Genomic DNA, 14,269 nt, shown 5'->3' with positions numbered 1-14,269 from the left:
ATTAATTTAACAAAAAAAATACTATTTATATATTTGCCTATACATAACTTTCATCACTAATATATCTAATAGTGTTGTTTTAATTTTATAAAACACTAGTAGAAAATCAAAAAAATTATTTTATAAAATACTAGTAGTTACTAATCTAAGCTGAGCAAAAGGCAGTGAACTTTCATTGTAACGAAAACATGTTATCTCTAGTTATTTAAAGACGAATTGCAACATATTGTAATTATAATTATTATTATTATTATTATTATTGTTAACCTTAATTATTTGACCATGATTATAATATTATTCAATAGCAATATGAATAATCAAATAATAGACAATAATACAAGTATAATACTATACATTGTGGTACTTTAATAAAAAATTCTAATAATAACATAATCAGCTAATAGTAATATGAATAATAAAATAATAGACATAATACAAATAAATAATAAAATAATAGACATAATACAAATAAATAATAAAATAATAGACACTAATACAAGTATAATACTATATAATCATTGTGGTACTTTAATTAAAATTCTAATAATAACATAATCCGCTAATAGTGATATGAAATTATGAATAACAAAATAGTGGACTTTATTAGACCTGATTGGAACTTATTGGACCTTATTAGGGTGCGTTTTATCAACTTATTGGACCTAAACTTATTGGAACTTATCTGAACTGAACTTATTGAACCTGAACTGAACTTATTGGAACTTATTAAACCTGATTGGACCTGATTCAACTTATTGGACCTGATTGGAACTTATTGGACCTGATTGAACCTGATTGACCTTATTGGACCTTATTGGAACTTAGGGTGCGTTCTGTTCAACTTAAAAAATTAAGTTTCAGGTCCAATAAGTTCAGATAAGTTCAAATAAGTTCAGTTAAGTTGCAATAAGTTCTAATAAGAGAAATAAGTTCCAATAAGGTCCAATAAGTTCCAATCATGTGCAATAAGTTCCAATCAGGTGCAATAAGTTCCAATCAGGTCTAATAAGGTCCAATAAGTTCCAATGGTCTAATAAGGTCCAATAAGGTCCAAATAGTCAATGTTTAATAAACATTTGTATTATTGTCCATTTTTTGTTATTCATAATTTCATATCACTATTAGCTGATTATGTTATTATTAGAATTTTAATTAAAGTATCACAATGATTATATAGTATTATACTTGTATTAATGTCTATTATTTTATTATTTATTTGTATTATGTCTATTATTTTATTATTTATTTATATTGTGTCTATTATTTTATTATTCATATTACTATTAGCTGATTATGTTATTATTAGAATTTTCTATTAAAGTACCACAATGTATAGTATTATACTTGTATTATTGTCTATTATTTGATTATTTTATTGCTATTAAAAATATTATAATCATGGTCAAATAATTAAGGTTAACAATAATAATAATAATTATATTATAATATTTTGCAATTCGTCTCTAAATAACTAGAGATAACATGGTTTCGTTACTAATAACAATGAAAGATATAAATTTTCGATTTTCTACGAGTGTTTTATAAAATCAAAACAAGACTATTAGAGATATTAGTGGTGAAAGTTATGTATAGGCAAATACATAAGTAGTAAATTTTTTTGTTAAATTAATTATCATAAGAAAGGACGAATCATAATAATTATTACTCCATAAAAAATTTTGAGGGGTAGTATTTATGTTAGTGGTAATATTTATGTTATTCATGGTCAATGTTTTTGTCTAATAAGGTCAAATAAGTTTCAATCAGGTCCAATAAGGTCTAATAAGTTTCAATCAGGTCCAATAAGGTATAATAAGTTTCAATCAGGGCCAATAAGGTCTAATAAGTTTCAATAAGGTCAATAAGTTCCAATAAGGTCCAATAAGTTCCAATCAGGTTCAATCAGGTCCAATAAGTTGAATCAGGTCCAATCAGGTTTAATAAGTTCCAATAAGTTCAGTTCAGGTTCAATAAGTTCAGTTCAGATAAGGTCCAATAAGTTCAGGTCCAATAAGTTGAATAGAACGCACCCTTATTGACCCTGATTGAAACTTATTAGACCTTATTGGACCTGATTGAAACTTATTAGACCTTATTGAACCTGATTGAAACTTATTTGACTTTATTAGACAAAAACATTGACCATGAATAACATAAATATTACCACTAACGTAAATACTACCCCTCAAAATTTTTTATGGAATAATAATTATTATAATTCGTCCTTTAAAAAATAATGATTATTAATCATCTCTTATGATAATTAATTTAACAAAAAAATTACTATTTATATATTTGCCTATACATAACTTTCATCACTAATATATCTAATAGTGTTGTTTTAATTTTATAAAACACTAGTAGAAAATCAAAAAAATTATTTTATAAAATACTAGTAGTTACTAATCTAAGCTGAGCAAAAGGCAGTGAACTTTCATTGTAACGAAAACATGTTATCTCTAGTTATTTAAAGACGAATTGCAAAATATTGTAATTATAATAATAATTATTATTATTGTTAACCTTAATTATTTGACTATGATTATAATATTATTCAATAGCAATATGAATAATCAAATAATAGACAATAATACAAGTATAATACTATACATTGTGGTACTTTAATAAAAAATTCTAATAATAACATAATCAACTAATAGTAATATGAATAATAAAATAATAGACATAATACAAATAAATAATAAAATAATAGACATAATACAAATAAATAATAAAATAATAGACACTAATACAAGTATAATACTATATAATCATTGTGGTACTTTAATTAAAATTCTAATAATAACATAATCCGCTAATAGTGATATGAAATTATGAATAACAAAATAGTGGACCTTATTAGACCTGATTGGAACTTATTGGACCTTATTAGACCTGATTGGAACTTATTGCACCTGATTGGAACTTATTGCACCTGATTGGAACTTATTGCAACTTATCTGAACTTATCTGAACTTATCTAAACTTATCTGAACTTATTTGACCTGAAACTTAATTTTTTAAGTTGAACAGAACGCACCCTTAGACCTGAAAAGGGTGCGTTCTGTTCAACTTAAAAAATTAAGTTTCAGGTCCAATAAGTTCAGATAAGTTCAGATAAGTTCAGATAAGTTGCAATAAAGTCTAATAAGTGCAATAAGTTCCAATAAGGTCTAATAAGGTCCAATAAGTTCCAATCAGGTGCAATAAGTTCCAATCAGGTGCAATAAGTTCCAATCAGGTCTAATAAGGTCCAATAAGTTCCAATCAAGTCTAATAAGGTCCAAATAGTCAATGTTTAATAAACATTTGTATTATTGTCCACTATTTTGTTATTCATAATTTCATATCACTATTAGCGGATTATGTTATTATTAGAATTTTAATTAAAGTACCACAATGATTATACCACAATGATAAGTTCATAATTTCATATCACTATGGATCCAATGAGAACCATTTTCACCTCCAACATGCAATGGTATGTTATCCATGCGTGTAAGCAACCTTTTCAGCTCATGTAAAGCCCTTTACAATGAAAGTTCACTGCCTTTTGCTCAGCTTAAATTAGTAACTACTAGTATTTTATAAAATTAATTTTTTTATTTTCTACTAGTGTTTTATAAAATTAAAACAACACTATTAGATATATTAGTGATGAAAGTTATGTATAGGCAAATATATAAATAGTAATTTTTTTGTTAAAATTAATTATCATAAGAGATAATTAATAATCAATTTCTTTTAAAGGACGAATTATAATTATTATTATTCCATAAAAAATTTTGAGGGGTAGTATTTACGTTAGTGGTAATATTTATGTTATTCATGGTCAATGCTTTTGTCTAATAAGGTCAAATAAGTTTCAATCAGGTTCAATAAGGTCTAATAAGTTTCAATCAGGTCCAATAAGGTCTAATAAGTTTCAATCAGGGTCAATAAGTTCCAATAAGGTCCAATAAGGTCAATCAGGTTCAATCAGGTCCAATAAGTTCCAATAAGGTTCAATCAGGTCCAATAAGTTGAATCAGGTCCAATCAGGTCCAATCAGGTTTAATAAGTTCCAATAAGTTCAGTTCAGGTTCAATAAGTTCAGTTCAGATAAGTTCCAATAAGTTCAGGTCCAATAAGTTGAATAGAACGCACCCTAACTTGAATCAATTTCCAAGGAAAAGCTTCCAATATTTATATCACCAATATTTACCTATCTTCTCATATCTAGAAGACCTGTTTTGTTGTCATTAAATATATTATTTTTAAGATAAGAAGAAGGCATCTTAATCGGACCGAAACCTCGCATAGGCCATCCCGACCCAGGTTTGCAGGCAAGGCTTCTTATGAGTACGAAAAATGGTAAGGGAAAATCCCCACAACCTCAAGATTGTCAGATACAAATTAAACTACGAGACCAAGTACTACTCGGTTTTTGTTATTAAATTGCAGCAATCTAGCGATACATGTTCATAACCGTAGCTAATTACCCAAACACCAAATAAGAAGATTAGTCTTTTTCAAACATTTTTTTCCAACGGCATCAAACATACGGCAAGAACTAACATGCTAATATTCCTAATAACCTACACCATCATTTTGATAGAATAAACATTCTTTAATGATATCAAGTACTCCTACTTCTTTTCTCTATAATATTCTTAATATAATCTTACTTAATTAATACCACGAACTCAGAATCTTGTTCTAACTTTACACTCAAAACACCCAAGTCCGTCCATGATTAGGGATTGGGATTGGAGTAGTAAAAGTTCATTTGTGAAGTTTAAGCTTTTATTAAATATAATTATGTCTAGAAATTTTCCGCTTTAATAAAAGAATCTTGCCAAGCAAATATGTTTTTTCAGTCTTTAGTTACATATGGTCACCACTTATTATTTCATTGGGTTAAAAATATTTTTTTTTGGTGTAAACGAGGGGAAAACAAAAGTAAAAGAAAAGATAACGTTTTATAGGAATAAAACGACACATATTTTATTTATAGTGCACGAAAAGTGGGAAAGAAATTATGAATTTGAACACACTAACTTATATGTTGAAATTGTTTATGGCTAACCAAAGAAAACCTCACATAGCTTGAGGACCCATTTGGCCACAATCCACATGCAATTTTCCTACAAGAAGAAGATTTAAATGAAAAAGTATTTGAATCTGATAGTTAATCTGATAGTATTTATCCACTCAGATAGCAAAAAGCATACTAATCTAAGTTTGCAATAACATTAACTGTTGATATGAAAATTTTGTTTGTGAAGAATTAATTTTCCAAGGCATGATTACCAAAATGGCTATTAATCAAGAGTCATTTAAAATGACTAAGATAAAGATTTTGTTATAGTTTGTAGGCATAAACTATCAGATTATGGGCTTTGTAATGATAGATATTTTGGATTGAACTTATAGACGTTCTAGCTAGGTTAAACTGATACATGTCTGGTTAAATTAAAACATAGATGTTTGGATTTAACTAATATATCCTGGGTGAAACCGGTAGCTATTTAGGTTAAACTCATATGTTATGGGTTAAACACAAAAAGATGTCTAGGTGAAACTAATAGATATATAGGACTTCAACTAATTCATACCCCCTCTTAGTCATGTTATTTACTAAAACGGTCTCACACAAGACTTTTCGATTGCTAATATGCTTACCCTAGAGTGTGGCTAAGAATAAATAGAGGTGTCTCAAGTCTTGACAAAAGAGTTGTTAAAAATCTCATATTATGACGATTTATTGATAATTGATATGTTTTATTTTGACTGTTAGTACTCGTTGGTGACTCTCTTAGATGAGTTGTCTTTCGGCTCATGAAAACCATTAACTTTCAAGACCTAAGGTATTCCCATTAGTGGGACATATTGTTTTCCAAACTTCCACTACTTATGTGCTAATTAAGCCCGACGATAGCAGGATCCTTAGGTATCTTCGTATTTGATATTCTGATAATTTACATGCTACATAAGCTATGATTGCATATTTTCAAAACCACCCTCACATCAACTCTAAAGCTTCAAGAGTACTCACATATTACACTGAAAAACTCTAGCATAGCTAAATTTTAGGTAGCTAACTCTGAGAATAAGTTGTGGTGACTACTGACTACCGATCCAATGCACTTACAACAATAACACCAATTATGTACTTATTATAGGTCAAAGGTTTAGGTAACTATCCTACGTTACCTTCTTTTGCCCATTTCTCTTCTTGGAACGTTTCCAAAAGATTGCCCCGTACTAAATAAATTATATGCAACACCACTTTTCTGTCGCGTTCATAACTTTCATCGAGCAATTTATGTCTTTAATCAAATCCATCTAACTAAAAATTTAAAAGATAAGCAAGTCCTACTAAGGCCAACAAATGGGAAGGTTGAATTAGTATTTAAAGAGTTGAATGGGATAATTAGGCAATTTTTTCATTTTGTGGGCGAGTTAAGGAGTATTAGTGTATTACTGTATTACTGTATTGTAAAGAGATTATGGTACCATGACACCTAAATTGAAAATGGTGCATTCTCTTAGCTAGTCACAGATGAAAAATAAATATGCAGCAATCAATCTACTAGGGGAAACCTAAAATTAGCCAAACAGTTAACTTAATAGTAGGCTAGTAGCAGGCATTAAAGCCATATCACAGATACACATTTGGCAAGCATACCTCGACAGTCGGTGCACTGTCAAAGGAACCATCTTCATGAGAACGTGTTTATCTTGTGAAGGGTTTTTCTTTAATTAATTATTCCTCCAAACTTCCTGTAACCTTTGTTTTGACAGGAAGAATAGAATGTATTAAAGGGTTTTTAGCCAGAACAAAAGCAAAAGAAGCTGAAAGAAGAATGTAAAAGAAAAGCCGAAAAAGGAAATCCATATGATTTTAAAAACTTAGTGCACATTTGTAAAACATTTAAGAAGTGGACCAGAGGCAGGAAAGACAGATTATTTTGATTGTTCTTAAAAGTAGTGCGTGGAAAAAGAATGGCAAAAAGGTACTACATGAACATGAGACAATGGTCCATGCTGCTAAAGAAAGGAGAAAAAGAACTTTAATACGAGTTTTGATATATGTAGCCCTAAGAGCTAATAATACGTATAGAAACATATCTTATAAAATAGTATTTGTTAAATGACCAATTCAACTAAAAGCTTAAGCTGATGGTTGAGGCCCCAGGAATAGATATATACTCTATCACGCGAACCCGTGACCTTTTTGTCACGCTGGCTCTGATACCATGTCAAAGGAGCAACTCAACCAAAAACTTAAGCTGATGGTTGAGGCCCCAGAAATAGATATATACTCTATCAGTATTAATTATGTAATTTGTGACGAACTCTTTATCTATAGTGATATTATTGATCTTTCGTAAATAGTTCATATCATTACTTTTAGTTTCTTATATGCGACCAATTTTGCGAACGGGCTCCATAAATTGATATTTTTTTTGTTTTTTCCTCACACCCAAGTTGGGTGAATAATAGCAGAGCATGCAGTACTAGAATTGATTATACTTTCATTCCTTCACTCAATATCCATGACAACATTCACTATATGCAGGCTTCATCACTTCTCTTTAAGATAACGTAAAGCTAACGTTATTCTCTCTCCTCTTTCTTTCCTCTTAAAGCCAATGTTTCATTGTACTGTCACTTTCAAAATTTCTTCTTTTAACTCAAAAGTCCCCCAAAATTTCAACAACCCATTTCAATTTCTAGTTCAAATTGTTCAATTCTGTAATAGCCTCACATACCCAGAAGAAACAACTTGAAAAAATTTCAGCTTACAAAAAAACCATGAAAAACAGGGGAAAAAGAGAGCTTGAAGCATATAACAACAACAACAATAATGGAGATTACTTTGGTGAAACTTTCCCAGAATTTCCATGTAAAAAACATCCATCTTCATCATCTTCATCTTCTTCAGGTGGGATTTGTGCTTATTGTCTTACTGATAGGCTAAATCAACTAGTTTGCCAAGAATGTGGTGAACAGAAACTTTCTGCATATTGTTCTTGCTCACAGATATTCACAAACACTAGTTCCACCACTACTGATGTTGGAAGAATCTCATTCCTACTTGAAAATGAAAAGAGTTCTCAGTTTTCGACATCGAAGCCGAAAACTGAGCCGAAATCATCTGATAATAACAATGATTTTAGCCATCTAAGAAGAAGCAATAGCATTTCTGTTGGTGCTGTGAATAATGGGTCAAGATCAGAAACAACAGGAAAGTTTTGGAAGATAGGGAGATTATTGTTTAGGAAAAAAAGAGACAGAAACAACCAAAATAACAACTACAACAACAGTAACCAAAACATTAATGAAGAAAATTATGAGTGTAATGGGGTTTCGAGATCAAGATCACTTTGTAGCTTTAGAGGGTTCTATGATACTGATCAAGAAAACGGTGGATTTCTTCTGTCTTCATCATCAGCTGCAAGAGCTTCAAGTGTAAGCACAGGGAACTTTGTGTTAGATTCTGCAAAAAGAAGCTGTTTTAGTGAATCAGAAGCAAGGATTAGCAACTTTGAGTATTGTGATGCTTCTAATTTCATTAATCCGTTAAACAAGAACAACAATAGTATTTTCTCATTAAAAGAGACTGAGTTTGTTGTGAGTAGTGAAGAAGATCATGCTTTTATTGATTTGAAGTTACATGATGTTTTATCATCAGATAATAATAATTCTTCAAAAGTGCCTGATCTTGCTGCTTTGAAGAGAAATGGATTAGGATTATCAACTAAAGAATTCGGGTTTAGGGGAGGAGGAGGTGATCATGTTTTGAGGCATCATGAGATGTTGAAAAATGGTGGAGGTTCATGTAGGATTAGTAGGGTTAGTGAAAGAGAATTGAGAAAATGCAGAAAGAGTTACAAGGTTTGGAGATGGTTTTTCAGACATCAGGAAAATTCTGGCAAATTTGATGATCATACTTTCAAGTCTTAGTATTCTTTTTTAATAGTGTATCTTCTTTTCTGTAACTTTATTTTTCTTCTTCTTTATTTTTTATGTTGATTTGGAAGAATTGAGGTGTTGTTGCTTTGTTTTAGATGAAGAAAATGCTAATTTCACATCAATAATCAAAGGGGATTTGTGTTTCATTGTTCTAGCTTTGTGGAAGCTTGTTTGATGTTAGTATTTCATGATTGGAGACTTCTTTTTCCACATGTATATTGTAAAGAGATTGTGTTGCACAACTGAAACAATACTTCCCCTCAAACAAAAATAAAAAATAAAAAGTAAAAAGTGAAACGATACGTCATTATGTTTAAGCTCCGTGCGACTGCGACGGAGAGCATGCTATATAATAGACTATTACCCTTTCCATTTTTATTTAATTGCTATCACTAGTGGGAAAAACGCAAGGGCTGCAGTGCAAGGGCTGTGTTTTTTGAAAAACGCAACCCTTAATAGTAAAGGGTTGCGGTTAGCCCAAAAAATGCAACCCTTCGTATACGAAGAGCTTCGGTCAATGAAAAAACCACAACTCTTTTAGTGAAAGGCTGCAGTTTTTTTCAATTTTATTTTGAAAGGAATTCGAATTAGGCGCGGGGTGGGTTTATTAAAATGTTAAGCGTGCAGCTAGGGTTTCCTCATTCTCACAATCAGTAGCGGATTTACTTAGGGTCACTGTTGGTCACGTGACCAACTATTATTTCTGAAACGAAAAAAAATTCATTTGAAGCGTTATTTTCTCTCACATGTGAACTAACCCAGTTCCTCTTTCTCTCTCTTTCTCCTTCGCGAATCCTACGCGAAAAAACCCTAAGTAGCAGCGACGCAGTTCAGATCGAGATCTTTAGGCGACGTAGATCTTCAGGCGACAGTTCAAACTTGTGACTCGTCGCCGACTCGCCGATGAGTTTATCATTTTTCTCGATCTATTTTGTTGATTTTGTTTTGTTTGATTTTGTTAGGATTTTGTTCGATCTATTCTGGAATTTGAAAATTGTTTTGTTTGATTTTGTTAGGGTTTTGTTCGATCTATTGTTTTTGTCTGAAAGAATCTATGGTCATTGTTTGTCTGATTGTCTCACTTCTTAACTTCTTCAAGTCTGATTGTCGCAAAGAATCTATAGGCGGCAGCGGCAACAACGGGCGGCAAACTTCAATCTTCAGGTATTCTTCTAATTCAACCTTCTTAATCTTCGCTTAATCGCTTCTTCAATTATTCTTCATTGAATCATTGTTGGGTTGTTGCTGAAAATTGGTTGTGTATTTGTGTATTTTTGTCAATTGAATTTCATTAGGATTTCATTACGATTGTGTTGTAATTTGGGAATTAGATTAGGATGCCAAATTGACAAATGATTTTGTATTTATGTATTTTTGTCAATTGGATTTCATTACGATTGTGCTGTGATTTAGGAGTTATATTAGGATGCGAAATTGACAAATGATTGTGTATTTTTGTATTTTTGTCAATTGAATTTCATTACGATTGTGTGGTGATTTACGAATTAGATTAGGATGTGAAATTGACAAATGATTGTGTTGTGAATTTGTGATTTATGAATTATGTTACTAAGGTTAGGAATTAGAATGTTTTAGAAATCATTTTTGAATGATGTATCATGTATTATGTGCTTGATTGTATTGTGTTGGCCTTTTCAATCGACTTATTTAATCTCATTCAACGTATTAATTTAATAGAATTAAAAGGAAAAAAACGAAGGATATTTCAAGTTTTGGTGGTGGTTAAATGATTCTCTCGAACAAGCAACTTCTCATGGAGCTCATTAAAAGTGAGGAGTGTGTCACGTGCATTAACTCCCTCAATGACAGTGTTATAGTTTGGGTCTTGTAGACCATCACAAACTTGTTCAATAATGTCCTTAGGAAGAGCAGTATCACCGAGAAGGACACGTTGACCAACAAACGTGCGAATAGTATCCCTTTCAGCATCTTTGCCACAATCGATTACAAACTCACATTTTTTAATATTATGAATGATATTTATCACAAAACTTGAAGATTTAGGGAAATAACTTCGTTGGTGAAATAAAATTTTTTATGTCCTTTGTTCTATTAATTTTAGATGGATTAGTTTAGTATTTGTAATTAATTTTCTATTTTATTCCCTTTTAGTCATTCTTAATTTGTTATTTTTTTTTTAAATTTGTAAGTCTAGTTTCTTATCTCGTGCTTTATTTTATGTGTAGGTGAGTATTTGCGTAACTTGAAGGAAGGAATTGATTGAGTCTAGTTCAATAGCACAAAAGCCCAAAGATATCTTCTTCTTCATTGACCAACTTATCCTACACTACACTCCTACCCTTAACCTACACCATACCCACACTACATCACAACACCACCATCTCAAGCAGTCCATAACTCCTCCACTTATACAACACGCAACAACACCAATGTTGCCACCCACCCTATCACCATCACCTCTGTCTCAATCAATAGGAGCGGGCGCTCCTCTATATAACGAAGTCGTCGCTCCGTTTCAATTCTCCACAAAACATGGGAGTTATACAATGTTTGAGCGAGTTACGAGCAACCTCCCGCTCTGACACATTGTACGGAATTAATGATGGTGAACAACTGCGATTTATTGAGCTAAATCTATGGTTGAGAGGATGTTTAGCCGCAGAACAAATTAATTTCGAAAAAAAAATCAGATGGCTAGATGGATGATGATGATGATGGTGTTGATGATGGACGATGATGCTGATGCCGTGAAGAAGTGCATAGGACTATAGGAGCAGCACTGGAGAGCAGCGAAGACGAGGAGAAGGAGGAAGGGTCTGATTATTGATGGCAATGGGTCCTGGACCCGATCCAAACCCGATAGGACCCAACCCATTTATAAGGGTTTGGGTCTATAAATTTTAGACCCAATGGGTCCAAGCCGGATAGGGTTCTAGAGAGCAAGGGTCGGTCTGGGTCCGAGTCCACATATGCTAGACACATACCCGAACCACAGACCCATTTCCATACTAGAATTTTTTTTTTTACTCAACTCTAAGGTTTTATGAGTTGTGATTTTTTGAATTCGTTAGTGTTGTAACTTCATATACGACTCGTAACTTTGTAAGTTGTAACATTTTAAGATTTTTATGAGTTAATTTTTAAAATTTTTATTTAGATAATGCTTTTTACCACCGATGCAGGACCTATATATATTATGGAAATTTTTTTTTAATTACATATATTGAAAAATGTGTAGAAAACTTAAAACTAAGAACGACTCATTTAGGATCCGGTTAGGATCCGTGGACCCGCTAGACCCAACGAATCTGGGTTTGAAAAATCTAGACCCAACGGATCTGGGGCGGGTCTATATCTGTAAAAAAATGAACGGGTCTGGGTCTGGGTCCAGGTGAAACCGACCCAGACTCGCCCCATTGCCATCCCTAGATCTGATGGGTTATGTGTTTTATTTTTTACTAATTTCATTTTTTTTCCTCTTAACTTTTTAACTTCTTATTTTTATTTTCCCTTTCTCTTTTTCCTCATTTCATTTCTCTTTATTGTACTACTCTGACATTTTCTTTTTAATTTTCCCCTTTTCCCTTTTCTTTTATTCCTTCACTTTTTATTGCCTTTTCCTTTACGAAAAATTGACATGAATAATCCCAACTTTCAGTTGTCTTCTCAAAATAATCCATACTTTGGATTATTCCAAAATAATCCTAACTTTGAAGAAATCTTCTCAAAATAAACCAAAATATCACTTTTCTTACCTACGCTAATCCGTTTTAGGTCTAGAATATATAAAATATTAATAGTTCGGATTATTTTGAGAAGTTACTCTCGGAAGTTCAAAATTTATTTTCTTTCTTTAATTTTTTTCCCTTCATTAATTCTCCACAAAATATCATTCTCTGAAATAATGCAACGAATCACCTAAGTCTATGTTCAAAGCCAAAAATTGGAAATCAATGGATTAAGTGGAAAGGAAAAACTGTCATAAATTCCTTCACAAACCCCCATAAATCTACTCCATTATAAAACTCATCCATCAAATCATCTCAATTTTACACGTTAAACCTACTTTTACCAAAACCATCAAACTCTGCAAAACCACTCATCTTCTCAAGTCTAAACCTCTCCAAATTTCTTTCATGGCTCCCAAACGCAAATACTCCAAACAAACAAAAACCACAAAAAATTACCAAGCCGAAAAAACCCCTTTGGTCGAATATGAAGAGATCGATAACGAGTCTTCCAATTCCAATCAAGAAATTATGTAAGCAGTTGGTATAGTGTGGAGGTGTACAAGAGAACCTACTCATCCAATATAAAGTCAATACCTGACCCTGAACAATGGCCAGAGCCTGAGAATGTGCTACCTGAGATTGCACCCCCAGTGATGAAAAGAGGGGCAGGAAGACCATGCAGAAATAGGAGAAGGGAGGAGGATGAGCAGCAAAAAGGAAGGTCCAAGACCATTAGGTGTGGCAACTGTAAAGAGTTTGGGCATAACTCTCTAACTTGTAAGGGGGGTGCAACAACAAAACAAAAGAAGCAACAAGACAATAGAACAACCACATCTTCACAACCAGTGCTTCAGGTCCAACCAAGAAGAAGTGCAAGACTGACCATGTCACAACCTGTTTAGTTTATAAATTTGTCTAATGAGTAACCATGTTTTGTTTTCACAGAAGGTTGTTAGGAATGTAAACCTTCTTTTTGCACATTATGTGATTTGTGGAAATTAAACTTCATTTAGATATAATGGATGAATTATTTTGGAGAAATTAAATTTCATTTCTTGATTTGCAAAAGTACAACTGGAAATACATATTACTCCTGCTTACAATACATCACTTCAGCCTAGTAAGTAACTATTTCAACATTACAAGAATAACCATAACTATGTACATAAACCATGTCATTTTAACAACCATCTCCATGAATTTGACAAATGAACCTAATTTCTCTTTGACATCAGCTATCTCATCTGCCATCTCCCTAACTGCCATCTCCATAACCCACAGCAGCAACTTCGTTCTTCATATCTGCATCTGCAACCCAGCCAAATTTTCCACACGCTTTGCACTTATAGTATAGCTTGTTAGGATTAGCAGTAGATCTAGAAATTTTAATCTCAAAATATGCATTAGATTGGCAAACACAGCGTCTCAATTTAACCCACACAAAAGGACCCTCATTAGTAGCACCCAAGCTTGAGAAAGAAGAAGCATTTGAAGACGAAGCCATTGAAGAGAAACAGAATTAAAGGAAGAAAAAAAATGGTGCTTTAGGTTCTTTGAGGACCTGTTTATATGGGGAAGGGGCTAATACATCTGGG

At 32.1% G+C, this 14,269-nt stretch overlaps 1 protein-coding gene across 1 annotated transcript; it reads left to right on the top strand.

Moving 5' to 3' along the window:
• The first annotated feature begins 7,800 nt into the window (after window positions 1-7,800).
• LOC104891561 (uncharacterized) lies at window positions 7,801-8,952 on the top strand. Its single transcript, XM_010677267.1, has one exon. It carries the CDS (start codon window positions 7,801-7,803, stop codon window positions 8,950-8,952), a length of 1,152 nt encoding a protein of 383 aa, XP_010675569.1.
• Window positions 8,953-14,269: the final 5,317 nt, after the last annotated feature.

Source organism: Beta vulgaris, chromosome 4, assembly GCF_026745355.1.
Source record: "Beta vulgaris subsp. vulgaris cultivar EL10 chromosome 4, EL10.2, whole genome shotgun sequence".
Classification (NCBI taxonomy): domain Eukaryota; kingdom Viridiplantae; phylum Streptophyta; class Magnoliopsida; order Caryophyllales; family Amaranthaceae; genus Beta; species Beta vulgaris.
The sequence above is the reverse complement of the archived record's forward strand: the minus strand, read 5'-3'. Positions and strand labels throughout refer to the sequence as shown.